General features: G+C 37.9%; 1 protein-coding gene across 1 annotated transcript in view; it reads left to right on the top strand.

Annotated features, from left to right (window-relative positions):
- Smp_079400 (putative goliath E3 ubiquitin ligase) overlaps positions 1-21,658 on the top strand; it is a gene marked incomplete at both ends in the record, with an annotated part of 28,255 nt that extends 6,597 nt beyond the window's left edge. The window contains 5 exons of the mRNA XM_018793226.1: positions 6,966-7,435; positions 13,709-13,780; positions 15,230-15,312; positions 17,073-17,883; positions 21,326-21,658. Coding sequence (XP_018647760.1) covers positions 6,966-7,435; positions 13,709-13,780; positions 15,230-15,312; positions 17,073-17,883; positions 21,326-21,658 — 1,769 coding nt within the window. The remainder of the gene's footprint in view (positions 1-6,965; positions 7,436-13,708; positions 13,781-15,229; positions 15,313-17,072; positions 17,884-21,325) is intronic.
- Between the last annotated feature and the right edge of the window lie 933 nt (positions 21,659-22,591).

Below are 22,591 nucleotides of genomic sequence, written 5' to 3'. Positions count from 1 at the left end.
TGACTAGTAATAGGGATGATTGGAAGAGAGTTAGTAGCGGCCAAACCAAAACATGGCATCAGTGCTTGAAGCCACTAACCTCTAGTATGAGCCATGGTTGGTAGATGCAGATTACTTGGTTGAGGTCCGCGTGACTATCGCAACCAATGGTTGTAGACTCTGTGTGACATGGCTCAGAATCGATCACAATGGTGTAAGTGTATACACACTTTGTCTTCTCTTAAACTGTGAGACTAAAATCTTCATACCTTTTCTTCTACGAACTAATTCTTTCCGCCTGTATTATATCCTTATATGCAATCTTTTATATATTACCACCACTAAATTGACTACTCCTATGAATTTGGTGTTCATCTTGTTGTGCTAATTGTGTATGACATTCAGGTCGTATTGCTATTAGTATGTAGATCACCCCATCGCACAAGCAAGTGGCTATCAAGACTCGGTGGCCGAGTGGATAACGCGATGGCGTTTAAAGCGAAAGGTACTGGGTTCGAGTCCCAGATTGAACATCAACTCTGAGATGCAGGTACATCCAGCTGACGAATCCCAAGTAGGATGAAACGCGCGCCCTGAATTCCGCTGCTAGTCACTATCCATCTTTGCTTATAATGCTTGTGAATTTAGGCTATATCGAGGCAATACGCACATTGTGACAAATCTACAACTTTTGGATTAGGTCTATTATTAACTCAGTAGTAATAACGAAGTAGACCATAATTCTACATACTTTCAAGGAGCACTATTTCTGACACTGATGACTAGCACATTCCTTTTCTTATGCTAAGCTAACCCCTTATTGTCAACTAATGGTTCACACCTAATACACAAGCATAAAAGTATTAGGTTTAGTCCTTCAAATGAATGGACATTTTATTTCGAATCCATTAACTGGTGCCTTTGTAGAATATGAAACTCTGATAAACCCAGTTTATCAGTTCTGAAGAATGACTAAGTGACTCACTTTGATCCAATGATACCAAAACTACAATAATGGAGAATACCTTGAGTGTAGTGACGTCGAAAAATGTAGAGAAATAGGACGTATATGGTATTAGTTAGTCGAATATTTCACCCATGAGGTACGGCTGCCAGGCACAACAACACCTATTATCGGCCATCAGAGAGAAGTTATCGTAGCGACTGACGAACAATGATTCGTCCAGGATGTATAGGGTTATAATGAACCAAATCGCTCCGACAGTGGGCAATTAGTGACGGGATAATATTTGTACAAGAGACATGAGAAACATAATTAATATACTGCTCGAAACAACAAGGCTAATTACCGAAGTGTTAAATTCATGTAACTGTATACTCATTATTGAATCCGATATCTGACTGTGCATATGATTGTCAATTGCATTAAACCACTCATATGAGTTAACGTGTGCCTATTTAATTTTATTGCATTGTGTGTGAACCCTTGAAATATTCTAATTATCTGTTGCTTTTCTATCTATCTATTAGTCACATCTCATTATTATATTAGTGTATAAAAATGAGACGCCCTAACCAAGAGACACCATGAACCTCTTGGGTTAGGATACTAATCAGGCTAGTTCATTGCATTCCAAGTTTACTTCACCATACGTGATCCTGGTGCTGATGTCGATATAAATTCTATTTAGTTACGAATTACTTTAGGTCATTGTCATTAATCCAGTTCTTAATCAATTCATTTACTCGCGGTCATAAATTCAAAGATAATGAATATAATACTTTCCTAACAGGTAGATAACAAGGTTTATATCTCTCGGGGATAGATAAATCCAACAGGATCAATCAAGAACATAGTGTAGGGGGTTACGCGTAGCTTTGAGGCGCTTTGGAATCTAGAGGGCGTTCAGAACAGCTTGCGTTCACAAATTTGGAAATGGTAAGAAAACGACAAGAACTGATGCGAGAACTTAGCAAACGCATACAATGGGATCGCATTTGATTGTGGAAGCAGACTACACCAGTCAACAAAAGCACAAACGTAACATCATGACAACCTCATTGTCAAGATCATAATTTAACTAAGCAAGGTTTAGAACGCATTACAGAAGTCATCAAATACGGCAACCGCCAGAAATCAAAATTTGGCTAAAACAAAGTGAAATAGTGATCAGAATTCCCAAAGGCGCCAAGGGGCTGGTCACGACTCAGAAGCAGTGAAGGATATACTTATAATGATCATAAACAAACTAATAGAATAATGTAATATAAGTGAATATAGAGGACAGAAAAAGCAAGGTTGAGCGTGTAAAGGATATCAAACATACTTACTCACTTACTTCCTTGCTCACTCCTGTTAACCCCTTGAAGTAGCATAGGCTACCCACCACCACTCTCCATCCAACCTTGTTCTGGACAACCCTCTCCAGTTCCTTCCAGTTGTTATTCACCTTTTTCGTATCCGCTTCCAACTCTGGACTCTGTGTGTTCTTTGGTACTCCTCTTTTCCGTTTCTCTTCAGGATTCCAGGTAAGCGCTTGCAACATGATGTAGTTTGGTGATTTCCTTAATGTGTGTCCTATTCACTTCCAGCATCTTTTCCTAATTTCCTCTTCATCTGGAAGCTGGTTTGTTCCCTCTCACAAAGAGCTGTTGCTGATGGTATCCGGCGAGTGAATGTTGAGTATTTTGCGTAGATAATTGTTTATAAATACTTTTACTTTTTTGACGATGGTTATAGTAGTCTCCGAAGTTTCAGCCCCGTACATTAGGACTGCCTTGACATTCGTATTGAAGATTCTGACTTTGATGTTAGCTTGCAGACAGTTGTTTTTAGTTCCATATGTTTTTCAACTGCCTCTCATCTGCATCAGATTTCCCTTGTTCATCGATGATGCTGCCCAAGTACGTGGAGGTTTCCACCTCTTACAAAGCTCCTCCACCAACTTGCTCAAACATCGCTAGCCAGAAAAAACGATTCAAACCATAACAGACTTAGTCATAGAAAATAAAGCTTCGAGAGGGAGCCATCACATATATTCTCACGGAAACATATTGAACTGTGTTCGCAGTATGATAATATGAGATAAGTGCCACTTAAAATAAAACGGATCTTTTGACAAGCCTGATCAAATCCACGGATTGTAACAATAAAAGATTCCCTACATGCATAGAGAAAAAATGAAGACCTTATTGAGTATACTGGATCCGGATTACTTAAGTGTACACAGCTACAATAATGATTCTTATCAATTACTGGTTGTAATATTCAAACTACGCTACTTAAATCGAGAAGCACCTGTACTCGTGGATAGCTACTGAATCTCATCGTCTGGTGACACATGTTTTATTGGCTTGCTATCCTTCAAAATTGGAGAGATGGTGGCTTGTCATGAACACTTTTAAGTCTACAAAGTCCCAATAGTAGTGATCAGGCATACATCTTTTCCCTCGTTGTTCCACTGAAGTTCTTGATAGACTAGAGTAAACTACCAACGAACTGGACAAGTGTGTTATTGGACCGGGATACAAGAAGAGCAAGATGAAGGTATCTAATTACGGATCAATTTTCTTGCAAAGGTTGTATACAGAGGTACTAATTTTTCTTTTTCGCCCGGTTTCTGAAATTAAAATGTACGAACTACTCTCTATCTTTGGTTGAAACATATTTATATCTTTTTGTTCTTTGTATATTGACTTACTGGTTTTGAGAACGTTGCATGGGGAGAGACGTGAAACGCCAGCTTTGTCAAACACAGTCTATGTGTAACATCTTCGAACATTGTATAGCTTGACCATAGGCTTATTTGAAGTTGTCTTCAAAAGTATATGGTGGTCACATTTAGATATTATAGACTCCATTGAATCCTTCTAACATGGACAGGACCTGACCTCATCAATTTAACTGAGCACAAATTAGCTGAAGGCGCCTGATCAAGAATATACACCAGATCACTATTTCACCAGTTCCGCTGCAAATGTCTCGCAACAACTAGTCACCTTACATCATACACTCCTCGACATATAGGCTATCTTTTAAATATATTTAAACCCCCTCATTCCTGACTTCTGATCTGGGTTAAGGACCCTTGATAACAAAGGTATTACAGATGATAACATTTACGAGCACTGAATACCGGTGGCATATTTCGGTTCACAAAAAGTAACGGCTGTAAAACCAATGAGTTCTGATTGTGAGAGAGAGGTTTTGACAGAAGTTCTCGTCTGTTTCTCTGAAAGACGGTTCTAACTGCAGTTTAGAGCATAGTAAAAACGTTAGGTTTACTCAAAGTCTCTCACCATTTCGTTCCAGCGACGTTAAACAGCATGGTGTGCAGCTGCCATTCCTCATTCGAACTGCTATGAGCTGGTTGGGTGCCCGTCGGATTCCAGTTTTTTGAGCTTTCTCATACTTAAGTAGTCTGCTGCTTCAGTAAAATCACGAAATCATTCCAAAGAGCGTAAAACAACTTTTCTCTCCTTTGTAGCTTACAGCTTCTCACCATTATTGCTTCGTAACTTGATCTTCAAAAGCAATCGCTCTACTTCACTACATTTGTTTAAAACTTTATCAGGTTCAGAAAACAGCGTAATGTGGGATGGAATACCATGATATCTACAAGAATAACTCCTAAGGACAAGATAATATTCATGACTGCGATTGGCTCTACTTGTTAGTTACGTTATTTTTATTTCTTAGACTAGTTACTACGATAATTAGAAGTGTTCGAATTGGTGTGTTAACTAAGAATTCCCGAAATAGTGCATTTTGAGGCAGGTAGAACTAGATGAGCACATATGAACGTATTATATCCGGAATTAGTAATCAGAGTACAATCACGTACAAACGAATCATTAGTTCTCACAAATATCATAATTGTATATTGTTATGTTTGCTCCGTCAAAAATGATACTTGTGATGGTTAGAATTGTCTATGTTTGTATATTTAAAAAATACATAATGTCCAAAATAGTTTAACGCAGAATTGCCTCAACATGGATTTACTGACCACCTATCGTACACCATTGTCCATCAACATCCTTTGGAGTGGTAAGTCAAACCCAAAATGTTTTTAGGGACCACTTTTGCCTAAAAAGTCTGAAAATAGATAATTCCTGACTTCATAAATAGTGCATTTCATTTGCTTGAGTTTAGATTGATGCAAAACTGACTTAACAATCACTCAGATAATGACTCAATAACCGCGTCGAACTACTATCTAGTGGGATTAAAGCACATAATAAAGAGGCACAAACATTACGAAAATTGATGTGCGACGGTGAAAATACTGTTCACATCTAAAAAAAACATACAAAATGCTCGACAAGATGTAACGATTCGCAGAAACCGATAGCTAAACTCATTCTTCACTCAAGGAACTAACATTTTGGAAATTTCACTAAACAAAGTTTATGAGTTTAATGTTTGAAGGTTTCCAAGGTCAGTCCTTGCATTTGTGGATACTATTTTTAAATCTCTTCGAAACCTAATCAAATACCAGTTTCGTTCGTCAAGATGTGTCAATTTAACGCTTGTGTCATAGCTAATTGTTATCACTTACTTTAGTAGCTAAAGGTAAGTGCATTGCTCCAAGGTTGAAGCTACCAGAAGGTTACTGAACCTACATGAACTTCCTCAATGAACAACAGACTATCTAGGTTATGCATACTTAAGCTTGTGGTCAGTTCAAATCTGCTCAAGTCTACCAGAAACAAAACTCCTGTTGTGAGTGAATAAATCTATAGACTTCTGGGTAATATCCTTTCAGACGACTTCTCTCCGATGGAAAAAAGACGTCAGACAATTCAGTACCAAATTGTCATCTCCCAATCTCCCTATTTTAAGGAAACTTTTGTCCGGTTTGAGTGAATTTCGGGGGAACCGTTATAAAAGACTTGAGCGAAGTGGAACAAAAGCCCCAAAATTTACAGGTTTGAGGAAAATCCCCAAAGTTTGGGAGAAGTTTTGTGTTTTCCCCAATATGTCCTGAGAATCTCAAAACAATTTGGGGTTTTTCCTCAAAATTCTTCAGACTTTGGGGAAAACTACCATGACTTAGGGGAAAACCCCAAAATAGAGAGATCGGACTATGATACAACTAGCTATTACCAAGTCACCAAAAACCCGTGAATACTCCGCAATTTGACTGGTATAAGTCGGCGAAGTTTTGGTTTTCTCTTTACTTTTGTGGTTTTCCTCAAAATAGTTTTTTTGCTATGATTTCCTTAGGACCGGTCTACCAGCTATTTTTTGTTCAGAACATATAAATGATGGGTTTCATTAAGATAACATACCAACGTAAAATTCATTTTCTGACAGGAATCCTTTAATCTCAAGGGGGCTTTTCTAGTGTTTATAAGAAGACGATAAGTTGAATCTTCATACTTTTTTGTAAAACACCTTTGTTTGGTGTGTACTAATGACACATGTATATAATCGTTTTCCCAAGTAATGCTTAATTTAAACACGTAGTTCTGTGTAGGAGGTTGACTCGGCAAATGACTACGTTTTCAGCCAGGTATGACCATAAGTCCTGATGAGTTGTTCGCCGACATAATTCTACAATGTAGGTGCCCAATTAGAACCAATACTAGAGTTCAGTTTAACAATCCATTCTTTTCCATACAGTTGAAAAACGGTCACCAGATCTAAATAACATATAATTGGTAATTTGTTCTTCAATTTTTTACAAATAGTGCTCACCTGAAACAAAATCACTGAAATTTCAAAGTAGTCATAGAGATCTACCACATTTTCATCCTAAGCCTCACTTTTGTCACCATAAACATGATAATATCTTATCTTGAATTTTCTCCGTTTCGTCTTCATTGCCCTTGCTCGTTCTCCTTTTACTCTTAAATGTAATGTCTTCGTTTTATTTTTTTTACACAGATTAGTCTAATGATATTTCGCGGACTCGGTCAAGTATTGATGGTCTAGTGTGTTTTGCAACTTTCCATGCCTCGGTTGTCCTTGTTCACAATCTTTCCAAGTGTCTTTCATTCACATTTATCAACATTGTCAGTTGTTTCTGGTCTACTATTTGATGAACAACTTGCTTTGTCGCAAGATAAAGGACTTCATTCTCGAGTTCATCGTTCAGCTGAATTGAACTTTTCATATTTTGAAGGGCTCAACACTACTGACTTGACCAATGTATCGTATGAACTAAAAGGGTTTTATAGTTTAGGTGACAATCTGGTTTCGATTAGAGATCGAAATTCATTAGCTACCACAGGATTGCCAAATAATGAACACCATACTGGAGTATTATCTAACCAACCCAACAACACTATTGTTTCACACAAGTCAGAAGGAAAAATCTTGTTTGAAGTTGTGACTGCTGCAACAGCGTCCGAGGAAGCTTTTCTCAATCGTTCTTCTGTTTTGTTTGTGGCTGTTTCGTTCATTCTTCTTATGGTGATCAGTTTAGCATGGCTCGTATTCTATTATGTTCAGCGGTTCCGGTACCTACACAGCAAGGAACGAGTTTCTGTAAGTAGTTTCTCCAAACAATTGTTAAGTTCGTTGTATTATAAAGCAAAAAATGTTTTTTTCCATAAGTTGTGACAATATTTGTAGTGGAAACCTCACATTTCAATTTTTTGTTCTTTCTAAGTACCGGAAAATGACTGTCTTGATCTCTATGAATCGCTATCATTAGATTTAGCTTAAAAATCGCATTTCGGGATATACATTGTGCTCCATTTCGTACTAAGTTTCGCTCACTTTTGTGTTTTTCACTGTTGGTTTCATTCCTAGCTGATACTTCAAGGTTTTATATTCAAACACTGGTTGACTGCAATTTTGAAGGTAGCTATCCTTGCGTGTCAGAACTTTCATCTGTCTACTTTTAGTTCGTGAGTTTACAGATTTTGCACCAATCCTTGAACTAAACGAAGAAAACAGTATCTATGACAAAATTATGTAAAGATAAATAAATGGGACGACCCTGGTAAATGTCATTTGACATAACAAATTTAAATGGTAGCTAGCCATAGTAGTATATTCTTAAGGTGGAGATATACGTCTACAGGAACTATACCTGTTCCAAGCACCAATCAGAAACTTGTTTGGTTTTCATGTGTTTGCTGTCTCCGGGCTGTAGTTTAGTATCGAATGTGTATGTTAACTACTATATTGGATACTACTACTGATCAGACTTATTCTTTAGGCTGTTACGAGGGAATTTCCACCCTCTTTATAAAGTGGGACGGTCAGTAATAAGTCTAGTTCCCCAATGTTCTTCAACATCTCAGTGTATCTAGCATTTAATACTGGATTACCATCCTTAGAGACTTTATGCAATTAACTCAAACAGACCATCTCATGTCTTCCATTTCAAGTTCCTTTTTACTGTTTCAACTTTGAGTATTGGGGACCTGATAATGGTTTCCCAATTAGGTTGTTGATAAGCAGAGTTAGTGAGTAGCTAGATTCTGTTTAAAATGGTCATCAGCGTCCAACCCATCGTCCAAGAGTTATGACCTGAGACAAATGACTATCACGTCTTTTTAACGTTACTCTGTTTGCCTACTTGGGCATTAAAACCATCCACCACAATCATGTTTAAAAACCTGGGTTTTAGACAGAGTCAGTCAGTCAGCTACAACGTAGGACCAGGCACATATATGCATCGGTCCAAGTTGCCATACCTCGTTAGCACAACAAGATCAACACCGGATTAATAGTAGTTAATTTAGTGTTGGTAGTAGTATATAAATTATAGGTTGTATATAAGGATATAGTACAGGAAGGAAGAGAGATATGAAGCAATTTTAGTCTCAAGGTTTAAGGGAAGATAAAGAGTGTATACACCTACGCCATTGTGATCGATTCTGAGCCATGTCACACAGAGTCTCCAACCATTGGTTACGATAGTCACGCGGACCCCAACCAGGTAGTCTGCATCTACCAACATGGCTCAGACTAGAAGTTAGTGACTTCAAGCACTGATGCCATGTTTTGGTTTGGCCGCCCCTAACTCTCTTCCAACCGTCCCCAATACTAGTCATCATAGCGCGTCGTGGTAATCGGTGTTCAGGCATACGTAACACATGGCCCAACCATCTCAGTCGATGAAGATTCATCACCTCATCAACTGATTTACCATCGTTCCCTAATACCCTGCGTCTAACCTCACTATTACTTACCCGGTGATCCCAGCAGATGTGAGCAATATTTCTAAGGCATCTGTGGTCAAATACTAGTAACCTACGAGTATCTTCTACTCTTAATGGCCATGTTTCACAGCCGTAAAGTAGAACAGAGAGAACTGCTGCGCAGTATACTCGTCCCTTAATTGATAGACGGATATCTCGTCTTCGCCATAGGTGACGTAAGTTGGCAAAAGCCAAACGAGCTTTTTGAATCCGTGCTGAGATTTCGTCAGACACCAACCCATTAGGACTGATCAGACTTCCAAGATAAGTGAAGTTGTCCACGCGTTCGACTACTTCACTCCCTATCCTTAGTTCGGGTGTTGACGCAGGCCAGTCCTGGAGTAACAATTTACATTTGGATGGGGAGAAACGCATCCCAAACATTCTGGCATTATTACTGAGTTCCAACAGAAGACTCTGCATTTTGTCAGCGTCTTCACCAAACAGGACTATGTCATCTGCGTATTCTAAGTCGCTTAGTGGACCCCCTGGTAGGAGATCAATTCCTGAAAATTCAGTCGCAGAGAGTGTTATTTCCAGCAACAGGTCTATAATGAAGTTAAACAAAAATGGGGATAGTGGACAACCTTGACGGACACCACTTGAGGTTGTAAAATTATATGACAGTTCGCCATAAGCTCTCACTCGACTGGTAGTGTTCGAGTAAAGAACCTTCACAAGGTTTATGTACTTCTCAGGTACACCTTTCAATGACAGACACTGCCACAGAACCTCTCGGTCTACAGAGTCAAATGCTGCTTTCAAGTCAAGAAAAACTATCATTGTCGGACGCCGATAAGCGTGTCTGTGCTCTAAAACTTGACGAATGGTGAATATGTGGTCGATACAGCCACGACCAGGTCTGAAGCCAGCCTGATTTTCTCGTGTTTGCAGTTCAGGAGTCTTAGTTAGGCGCCCGATAATTATTGAGGCTAGTATTTTAGATGCTATGTTAGTCAGACTAATCCCTCTATGGTTATCGCAGGATGATTTTGACCCCTTTTTATATATTGGGACAATCAGTGATTGTGACCAGTCGGATGGGATTACATCCGTCTCCCAGATTTTAGCCAGAATATTAGTCAACCTAATCGCTAAAATTGGACCACCATATTTAAAGACCTCTGGAGCCAATCCATCTGGACCAGCTGCTTTTCCTCGTTTCAGATTACTTATAGCCTTTTGAACTTCAAGTAGGGTCGGGGGGCCTACCTCAATGTTCCATTCAGGTTTTCTGGGAATAGTGGGTAGTTGTGCAGTAGCTGAAGGCCAGCTAAACTGCTCCTTAAAGTGTTCCGCCCATCGTTCTAAACGTTTAGGTTGAGAGCAGATAAGGGTTCCGTCTTTTTCGGAGATTGTCTCACTTACACTTGACTTCTTAATTCCGGTTTCTTTTATTAGTCTGAATAGTTGCCTGGTGTTGCCTACAGCCGCTGCCTTTTCCATCTCTTTTGCTTTCGTTGCCCACCACTGCTCACGATCGTTCCTTAGACTTTTAGTCAACCTAAATTTGATTTGATTACGCTCTTTGTCGTGTTCAGAGCCTGATGGGATGAGTTTACGCGAATCCATCAGTGAAATAGACTTAGAGGAAATCCACTGGTTTTTTGGAGCCCTATGGTTTAAATGACTAATAGATGTTACTGCTGTTTCCACAGCTGTTCGTATGTCTTTCCAAGCAGCATCTGGGTCAGTCTCGTTTACAGAACTGCCTAGATGTGAACTCAGTTGTTTCTGGAATTCGCATTTGGCTTTCTCGTCCTCCAGTTCAATCCTAATGGGTCTTCTTAGTGTAATTTTCCTGCGTCCATTGAGGCGCAGACAAATGCGCGCTCGTATTAAAGCGTGATCAGAGTCTAAACAAGTATTCCAATACGAGCGACAATCTTCTATTGAGCCTCTCCAACGATGACTGATGACAATATGGTCTATTTGAGTCCATCGTTGGTTTGGTGCAGGTGGTCGCCATGTTAGACGATGTCTCTCCTTATGCTTAAAATTAGTGCTTGCTAAAAATAAACGATTGTCTGAGCATAGTTGCAACAGACGATCACCATTATCGGTTCGTTGAGCCGGAATACTAAAACACCCACCTAAATGTCTTTCTGTATGATTTAAGCTGCCTACCTGGGCATTAAAGTCACCCGCTACGACTACTATGTCTGAGCGCTTAGCTTTCTGAAGAAGCTCAGAGAGTTTTCTGTAAAAGTCATCTTTTACTTCATCATGGCTGCAGTCAGTGGGATCGTAGGCAGAAACGACGAAAAGGCAACGACGTGTGTCCCTATCCTTCCGAGTTCTTACGGAGCCATTTAGCCGGACAGCACACAGGCGACTGTTAACGGGGATCCATTCTAGTAGTGCCTGTTCTGCCCTTGTACTTAGTGCTATGCCTACACCTGCAAGTCCGCGAGAACTAGCCAACGGGTCGCCAGATACACGGAGGGTGTATTTCGTCGGCTGTCCATTTTGGCGAGGTGAGGTCAAGTGAATGACCACACTGGGATCCTGTATGCGTGTTTCGGAGACACAGCATACATCAATGGTACGAGATTCTAGAGTTTTAGCTAAGGAGGCCTGTTGACCGATTTGGCATAGGGTACGTACGTTGAAGGCTCCAATGTGTAGTTTGGAGCGAGGTTTTAGTAGACCTGGGACAGCGTTTCGCGCACTAGAATCGTTGGCCATGGTGACACTTGAGGAGGAAACCGGAACAGGAAGTTTAGTGTTGAAAGTCAAGGTAGAAGGAATAGTAGGAAGTGAAGAAGGAGATTGATTATGAATACAGTGGTCTTGAGTGCTGTTAGAGGTATGAGGGCAGTTATCACTTCCCGGTTGCCCACACCGTGGAAGGATTCTTCTAGAGGTACCTGAAAAGGAAATTGGGTTAGAAGTGGTCTTAATGACCTGAGAGCGTGACCGCAGTGCCCAAGGGACAACTGCTTGAGGTCGGTCACACACGACCTTTTTGTGGGTAGTTTTTGTGTTAGCTCCGTTCTTCAAAAAAAACCTTACCGCCGGAGACGGATATCCGTGGGATAAGGCGAGGTGTGCATTTTTAGGGTCGACCTTTTCTAACCCCACCCCTCCTTGTGGGAAGGCAGCATCGCTGTCATGCTGGTTGTCTGAAGGAAACACCTTACTGCTGTCACACCTCTGTACAGTCAGCAGTACGACTTCGCCTTCGGACCTTGGGTTTGCTGCTTTTAGTCTCACCGCTCTTCAACCGACCTGTCTGGCATGGTAGGACCTCGAGGAACGATTGTTCCAGCCAGCATAGCTCGATTGCTTCATCACGATAGGCAAACCCGACCACCACGTCAAGGTAGCAGCAACGATCGGGGTTTTAGACAGAAGCAAAGCAGTTTTCGAAAGATCTCTTTTGCATCAATTGGTAGGTTTAAATGAATGACCATATGAGTTTTGCCAGGGTTTTCAAAAGCCCCTCAACATTTCACAGTTCTCACTAGTGAAGCATTACCGACTTGATATAAGGTTCACACATCGAAAGCGATATATGTAGATCCGAGCACGCTTTTTGGAGACCAGAAATAACATTTGTAGTTCAGAGTAGTCTGCGCTAGTCGAGAATGAAGATAAATGTTGAAAAGAATGGCAAGCTCGAGTTTTGTTGCTAGCCCCCGGTGCCACACACCATGAAAGGATTTTTTTATCGAGAAACGTGAAAGAGAAATGGAGTAGCAATTGATAGTTTCATCAACTTTTGGGGACGACTTTAGAAAGCTAGGAATAGCCAACTGAACATAGTGGTGCATAATTTCTCTGTCAGTACTTATTTTATTGGTATTAACTCGGTACTTCTCTGACCTTACCGCTGACATTGAAAGTCCATGAATGATGGAAGGTATGGTATTTTTGTAGTTAACCATTGAATTCTTCTGTTTGTGAAAATACAGCATCACTGGATATGCTAATTATTCATCAAAAGAACCCTACTTCCTCTCTGCGTTGATACACTCGAAAGTGCAATATCTCTCTCAGACTTTACAATTCTGCCCACTGCTGCCCAATAAATCTTTCTGGCATATCAGGACTCCAAGGAACACATTTTACAGCCAATGAAACTCGGTTCATCATGATGAATAGAACCAAACACTGACGAAAGCCAGAAGCTACAGCCGCGTAAATATTAAGTAGTGAAAAAAAATATGTTCGCAGCTAGTGATAAGTTTGTTTGTCTGTATTTACTGAAAGAACACCCAGTTTGTTGCTAGTTCAAGCTGTAAAGGTAATGCAAGGCTTCCTTTCTAGTTATAGTCCCACTCCTTGATTGGAGATATTTTCCCCAGACTGACATCAACAGATAAACCATTGGCAACCGTGGAGTGCTAGACAAATTCTTTGTCGTTATTAGCGACTCCCTAAAGAACCGCACCCACAACCTCCCCTGAGATCAAATCCTGCACCTTGTGAAGAGCGCGTAAAATGTATGGTCGTTCTTTCCGGTTCCCAGTTAATGTACGTTTATGATACAAGTTTTCTTTAAATACAACTGATCTCAAATTCCACTTCACAAGTGGTAGTGTATCATTTAATTATACCTAACTATTCATGCTTTATAAATTTTCGTTTTCCAATATTTCAGAGAAGACTTACGGAATTGGCAAAAAAAGCTGTTGCACGTATACCTATCAAAACCCTGCATTCTGGAGATTGGGTAATTTTATTTCGCAGTCTTTACTTGTATCCTTATAATCAGTGTTTTAAATAGATTAAAAGTTTTCGCCTCAATTTCTTAAACCAACGTATATTGGATTGCTAAATATTGGCTTGAATTCCATAAGGAATATATACATCCATACAGACATATGTAAATGACTCAATAACCAAGTATATTTCTTGCCATCGGCTCTGAATAGCATTTTCTTTTATGAGATCTTGCGGTAATTCTCGGTTGTTTTAACTGAAGTAGGTCGAGTGAGCTAAAACTTGTGGCTCGGTGACTGAAAACAATGCGCTAACCATTGAATCAACAATTTATTGTATTCAGAAGTTAACTTCATTTTTTATCCATGACAGTTCCAGATGAAGCTTTACATTTCTTTTACTCATGTATTCATACTGATAAAGTTGGTAGTTAAGAATATAATATATTCTCTAAAGAACCTACTACGGAAGGTACGAATTTCGCAGATAAATTAGATTCTGATATTCTTGTTGGTCGTAAAATTGCCAGTTAATTATTGGATTCAGAAATTAGCCCTTAGTTTTCTTCAGACATTTCCATACTGTGCCTTCACTTGTTCGCTTTAACTTACGTATTCGACACTTGAATTGTTCATTTCCAGGCACATTAATTTTTATACTTTCCCAAATGTAAGTCAAGGTGTCATTTACTAAACTACGCAATTACAATAGTGTTCTTGTTTAACTTCCCGCACTTTTGGAAAAGGTAAACAACCGTTAAAGGTGTAGTGAAGATCGAGAATACAGATTAGTATTGCCTTTAAAGTTTCAGTACTACTGAGTCATAAGAAACTTGCTCGTTGGGTTGGTAAGTGCTAATGTAGTTATTGAGTAAATGACTTTTTGTCAAAGAGCAGATGGGGTTTTTGTTTGAAAAGGTCTTCATAAATGGTCTGTCATTTATACCCAGTTTTACTTTCGGTCTATTACTTTTTGTTAAGAATAGTTCAGGAAAATAGTGGTGATTGGCTTGAGAAATGTTATATTTACTTTTCTCTGTGTCTCATTATCCTACACGAAAATGTCTTATCGAATAATTAGAAGATATTGATTTATAATCAATTTGTTTATAGGACTTCCCTTTCTATCATTATTATTATTATTATTATTATTATTATTATTATTATTAGTAGTAGTAGTAGTAGTAGTAGCAGATGAGAACTTATTAAATTCCCTCATTATAACTGTACTTTTTTCTTACCTAACATTCACATGGCAAATGTCTTTTGGTAAATCATGACCAAAATCCCTAATTATATTAATAAATGCTTAGTGATCACAAACGTCTAACCCAATAAGTGAGATATTTTATTGATCCTTGTAATAGTTTATTTGTACATACATTTCTATTATTGTGTTTACTATTGTTTTGAAAAAGCTTTCTCACCAACAAGTTTCTAATTTTCTTATTTTGTCGCAGGAAATAACTTCGAACTGTGAACAGTGTGCAATATGTATCGAACCTTTTAAAGCAATGGATAATATTCGCATTCTTCCTTGTCGGTTAGTTGTCCTTTTCAGTTGTAACTTAATCTGATTTTTCTTCAAACAATGTCATTAATAATCCAGTTAACTAATACTGAATTCGAACAACTGAAATGTTACAAAAGATGATGGTAAAGATTGTAAGATATCCCATTCAAAATCAGGTTCCTACCGGTTTAAATTAGAGTAAGCTAAACTATGACACCTCGATTGGTATCTAGATTTGTAGTTCAGTACAGTAAAATTTATTGGGTAGGAAGCCATATTCACCGCTAATAATTAGTTATGTTTTGCTCACTGTCCAATTAATTATATGGGGAAAAACAATGTAACTGAGTAAACCCAATGGCACGTTGTTAAGAGGTCCTAGACTAGAATAAAACAGTTTTTCAGTGTCCCTCAATTTTTAATCTTTCTCCATTTGACGCCATTTCGTAACTGAAATTATTTTCAAGTTCCGTGTTTTTTTCGTTGAAATAATATTTTACTTACATCGTTTGATAATGTTCAACTTAGTACCCAGACTGTCTTAAAGTAGTGGTATCACGCTCCAGATTAGTCACACTCAGGGTTAAGTATGTCTCCATGCCACGAAGTTGTTACTTTTAATTATTGTGAGCTTCAGAAAACGGTATTATTTGTTAAAGAAAGGCAGTTAGTCACCAGATCACTGACTGAAGATATTCGGGCACAGTCCTGACTAGCGAAATCGATTCTGAATAAGTGTCTCATCATCAAAACCAGGTAATAAATTTATTAAGTATATGATACTGACAATCGGCTGTAATGTCAGCGTTACCAACGACAGAGCCATTGGTGTTTGATTTGATGTTAGTGGTACTTCTTTTGTTCACGGATAACTTCATCACAATTGTTCTTTTGGAACGCATCCTAGTTTGTCGGGGTGTATTCTCTAATCCCTCCCCGTTGTTTTTTTAAATGTCTATCAAGACAATGTAGGAAGTGGGAAGAAACTATGATTTATCAAAGAGCGAAATACAAACTTAATTCAGTCCATAAATGGTCACCAATAGCCATCACCACAACTCTGAAACTAACCCGATAAACAAACGGAAAAAAGCTCATTCTTTGTAAACAAACTCTTAGGGTCAATAGTAAGGGAATTTTGAGAATTCTTTTTATTTACAGTTAATGATCCACCCTAAGCAACAAAATAAAATAGTGTATTAATTGTTGAAAAAACCAATAATAGAAGAGGACTAAAATAAGCAACGAATATACAACCTATTTCATGATGAAAATGTAAGAATCAGATAAAGAATATGAATTTTAGTATTTTCCCTACATTTGTTTAATTTAATTGTACTTGACTACTGTTTTACTAAACTTACAAGAACTTTGGACAAAATGCTACTGTATTCCAACAAAAACCCTAGCTAAAGGGAAAGTTCATTAGTTTACCGAAATCGTTAATAGAATAGTTAAATCTACAATATTAGGTTACCTTTACTTGTGTTAGCAAGATCGAAATGATTGAATATGTTGACATATAGGATATTGAATTCACTTAAGACTCTTGCCACTTAACATTAAGCTTAATATGAAATTTCACTTTCTATCATTAGAGTAAAGGATTTTAGTTGGTTCATTAATTTCAATGAATATTGTTATCACTGACTGACCTTTTAAAGTCTCCTTTTGTTTTACTTTGATAAATGATTGAGGAGGGAGATACTATTTCAACTTAATATTTTACTTTTGTTTTTGTAAAATTTCATCTCGTAAATCTTTCTTCATGATGGTTATTTTTTTTTCAGACATTACTTTCACAAACTTTGTATTGATCCTTGGCTTCTGGAACAACGTAGTTGTCCCATGTGCAAACTGGATATTTTACAAGCATATGGTTTTCGCGCGGAGTTGTTTTGTAGTTATACAAACTTGGAAACCTTATCTAATCAAGTACTCTCTACCTCTGGTCCGACTTTATCCATACCTTCAGTTTGTTCAACTTTCTCTAATCTTGTAACGGGTAACTTTTCCAACCCACGAACGAGTAATGATGTTTCTGTGATAGAAAGTCTTTCGTTGATTACTAGTCAACCACAAATGATGAGTAACCTACTGACAGTCGCACATGGATCTCCATTGACTTATGTCGTACTGACTGGTACTAATGGTTTTGCTAATGCTACCGATTCGATAATAATTCATGCTCAGTCGTTCCCTAAAACGAATGAACAGTCGAATATTGAAAATCCAGTTTCAGCTCCACTCATTCAAAATGATGACATAACTCTACCAAATCATAGTATGACAAACAGTATTACCATCCCATTGTTATCAAATTTACCTCTTCCCCCAAATCAGTTGGCTAGTTCATCTGTGTGGAGCACAAATCTCTTGCCAGTATGTGTAGTTACATCTGAGTCATGTCAACCTAGAGCGCTTATGGTCTGCGAATCATTCCTTGGTAATATATTTCACCAAACATGTTCTGTTGTAACCGCGACGGTTGGTTCACTAACTGGTCATTCAGTATCCATGTCTAATAATAATAAAGAGGCAACAACTTCGACCACTCAATCGTTAATAGGTCCATTATGCTCAACGACCCATGATTCAGAGGTAAGTGTTCAATGTTTTTATTGTATTGACTGCATTTTATTTCAATAAGTGCATTTATCGCAACGTGAGTTCTAAAGACGTTGCCGTACTTTTAACTATACTGGAGTATTATGACAGCAACGTGCTTCTCTTAGACAACCAACATCTTTATCAATGCTGTACTTACATAACGTAAAGAAGGGGTTAGAAAATGTTGCTCTAAAAATGGTTCACCACCTTACCTCATGTATTTTCTACCAGAAGATCCTCAGGAAATACAGTTGTTTGGTGAAGACACTGAAAAAATTTGTTTTTCTAACAGTCAGTCAGTCAGCTACAACGTAGGACCAGGCACATATATGCATCGGTCCAAGTTGCCATACCTCGTTAGCACAACAAGATCAACACCGGATTAATAGTAGTTAATTTAGTGTTGGTAGTAGTATATAAATTATAGGTTGTATATAAGGATATAGTATAGGAAGGGAGATATGAAGCAATTTTAGTCTCAAGGTTTAAGGGAAGATAAAGAGTGTATACACCTACGCCATTGTGATCGATTCTGAGCCATGTCACACAGAGTCTCCAACCATTGGTTACGATAGTCACGCGGACCCCAACCAGGTAGTCTGCATCTACCAACATGGCTCAGACTAGAAGTTAGTGACTTCAAGCACTGATGCCATGTTTTGGTTTGGCCGCCCCTAACTCTCTTCCAACCGTCCCCAATACTAGTCATCATAGCGCGTCGTGGTAATCGGTGTTCAGGCATACGTAACACATGGCCCAACCATCTCAGTCGATGAAGATTCATCACCTCATCAACTGATTTACCATCGTTCCCTAATACCCTGCGTCTAACCTCACTATTACTTACCCGGTGATCCCAGCAGATGTGAGCAATATTTCTAAGGCATCTGTGGTCAAATACTAGTAACCTACGAGTATCTCCTACTCTTAATGGCCATGTTTCACAGCCGTAAAGTAGAACAGAACGAACTGATGCGCAGTATACTCGTCCCTTAATTGATAGACGGATATCTCGTCTACGCCATAGGTGACGTAAGTTGGCAAAAGCCAAACGAGCTTTTTGAATCCGTGCAGAGATTTCGTCAGACACCAACCCATTAGGGCTGATCAGACTTCCAAGATAAGTGAAGTTGTCGACGCGTTCGACTACTTCACTCCCTATCCTTAGTTCGGGTGTTGACGCAGGCCAGTCCTGGAGTAACAATTTACATTTGGATGGGGAGAAACGCATCCCAAACATCCTGGCATTATTACTGAGTTCCAACAGAAGACTCTGCATTTTGTCAGCGTCTTCACCAAACAGGACTATGTCATCTGCGTATTCTAAGTCGCTTAGTGGTCCCCCTGGTAGGAGATCAATTCCTGTAGATTCAGTCGAAGAGAGTGTTATTTGCAGCAACAGGTCTATAATGAAGTTAAACAAAAACGGGGATAGTGGACAACCTTGACGGACACCACTTGAGGTTGTAAAATCATATGACAGTTCGCCATAAGCTCTTACTCGACTAATAGTGTTCGAGTAAAGAGCCTTCACAAGGTTTATGTACTTCTCAGGTACACCTTTCAATGACAGACACTGCCACAGAACCTCTCGGTCTACAGAGTCAAATGCTGCTTTCAAGTCAAGAAAAACTATCATTGTCGGACGCCGATAAGCGTGTCTGTGCTCTAAAACTTGACGAATGGTGAATATGTGGTCGATACAGCCACGACCAGGTCTGAAGCCAGCCTGATTTTCTCGTGTTTGCAGTTCACGAGTCTTAGTTAGGCGCCCGATAATTATTGAGGCTAGTATTTTAGATGCTATGTTAGTCAGACTAATCCCTCTATGGTTATCGCAGGATGATGTTTTTCTAACGGCTTTAAGCAACAATGCAAGTATGTTTAAGATTCATTCCCCTTCATCTAAATTCAAAATTTTACTTCAGGACTAGTCTGCACCAACATCTGAACTAATGATAAGGAATAAATTAGTTAAGTTCATCTATCACATCATTTATTTTGGAAGCTTCATTACGTCCGGTAGGTTATTGTCTGACGAAAACTTGGAAACCCCACTTGGCTTTTACCAACTTATATAACTTGTGACATAAACAAGATGTCCATTTAGCAACCAAAGAACGAGTTTACCTCACAATAATTCACGCCGTTCTGCTTTATGGGTGTGGAGCATGATCATTAAGAATAGAGGATATACATAGGTTACTAGTATTCGGTCATACATATATTTTAGGACCATCAAGTTAGCAATTCTAGAGTTGGATTCAGAGTACTAGATAAGCATGTGGAAGGAGTTGACGAGGTAGTGTGTCGTTATCGACTGAAATGCTTGGGACATGTATTACGTATATATCTATCCACGGGCTTTCTCGGCTCGCGACGATGGCCAATGTAGGAATAAGTTGAAGGAAATTTAGGGACGTCCAAATCAAGACATGGAATCTGTCATTGACTGCTGGAGTGAGCCATGTAGGTGGGTTTTGGTCAGCATTTTTATCGTAACCAATGGTTAGCGATTTTGAACGACATTGCTCAAATGGTTCTTATTGGCGCAGGTACATTCACCCTATCTTTGCTTAGGCCCTAAGTTCCCAAATTTCTCATACATTTATCTTAATACTTGGTTAATTTATGTTTTCTCACATTGTATCTTGAATTCCTAATGTTTTTTATTGTCATTAATACTGTCACCATCTCTACTTCTCTGGAATTCGCCGTGACAGTTTCATCTCGCTGTGCTGAGTGGACATGACAAACTGAACCCATGTACACATGTGTCAGGTTCTACATTATGTTTGACAGAGTTACTGTTTGGACGGTGTAAAAATACCACAAACCAGTTCGGTAAATATAAATTAAAATGTGTATGTCTATGTATACTAATATTTCAGAGAATAGCTTTCAGAATTTTATATTTTAACTTATTCGGCTCATCCTAACAGTTAATAGGTTTTAAAAGACAAGTATCCCAGTTATTAGATTTCTAAACTCCACATATATAGTCAAATTCCTAGTATGTTTTTAGTTAGAATTATAATCTTTCTTAATTACTTCATTTTTTTTAAAGCTAAACAGTTAAAAGATTTTCTTAAAAGCTATTTGTACCGTTCTCTATTTCCTCCTATCCTACATTTAGATTTTATCAATACATCAAATGAATTTTATTTACACTAACTGTCCAGGACATTTAACATCACGGACAAATCTGTCTGTAGAACAACCACAGGCAACTTGTCCCACCAATAATCCAGTTAATTTAAATTCGTCACAATATCCAATGAATCAGCGTAATTTGCGTATAATAAATTTTAAAAATATATTTCATCCTGATAAACCTCTCAATAGTAACATTCCTTCTAGAAATGATCAATCGTCTGTGAATGCATTTCGTAATTGGTTTACTCGTCACTGGTGTAATACATTTTATTCACAGTCTAACAATAATAAACGAATTAATCGTTTTTCATACAGTTCTCCTTCATATTATACAACTAACTCTACATCTTCAAACAGTCCAATTGTCCATACAGATGAATTTGATCAATCTAAGTCAAATTTAATTAATTCCAAACAACAATCACCAAGTACATCAAGTACTAAGGAATGTTTTATAACTGCTGTTGTTGAAGATGTACCATCAGAGACAGGTAATAGTTCTACACTATCTGAATCTATCAATATACTTAATTCAGATCAGTCTACAATTATTCATTCTACAAATTCTGCATCTAATAGTTTCAGTCTACATGGTACAACATTGAATTAGCATTTTCTCATTAATTTCAATTACATAATTTTATTATATTTAAAGTTGTTTTTTTTTCAATAAATACATTTAATGTATACATATATCAGTGAATTCGTATTATATTTTGTCATTTATTGGTTTGATTATTTTGGAATACAATAAAGAAATTAAACTCTCGTATTTTTATTTGCTTCATTTACTTCGGATTAATTTCTTGTATACAAGCTATCAATATAGTTAAATAATATTTAAAATAATTTTGCTCCTTATTATTACTATTATTGTTGTTATTTAACCGTTATTAAGCATTCAATATGCACTATTTACTTGTTGATAAATTGTATATTTTTCAGTTTACGTTTCCCCATAAACTTTATGTTGGTTATTTTACAATGACTGGTCATGCCCAATTACCTTCTACCAATATATTTGTTAGATTTCATTGAATCAAACCACTACGCCCTTTGTATCATTCCCTAACGTATTTGAATTCATAGAAACCTGAAGTTTATGGTGTTGTCTGTTGAGGATGTGCAATGTTCCGTGTGTGATCTCATTTAGGCATATATATATATATATATATATATATATATATATATATATATATATCGGAACCTAATAAAACACCTTTTCTTTGATTCTTTTTTAACTTTCCGTGTCAAAAATAAGTTGATAACTAAATACTGGGAAATTATCTGTTATATTACTGTTGTTGTGAATTCCTCTAATCGTTCGCTATTTGTTTCTCTGTATTTTTTGAGACAGAACGATAATTCATCGGCTCATCTATTTAAAAAAAACCTTCAGGTCAGATAACAATTCTTCCCAATAAGCTTTTCATTATAACTGTATGTTTATTGTAGCATGGTCGGTTCTTCTTTACATTGTTTTCCTAAACAGTTTTTGACTCTTCATTTGTGCTGTCCTAACTTTTGTATCTAGTATTTTTTA

Source organism: Schistosoma mansoni, chromosome 1 (assembly GCF_000237925.1).
Source record: "Schistosoma mansoni strain Puerto Rico chromosome 1, complete genome".
In the NCBI taxonomy this organism is placed as follows: Eukaryota; Metazoa; Platyhelminthes; class Trematoda; order Strigeidida; family Schistosomatidae; genus Schistosoma; species Schistosoma mansoni.
The sequence above is the reverse complement of the archived record's forward strand: the minus strand, read 5'-3'. Positions and strand labels throughout refer to the sequence as shown.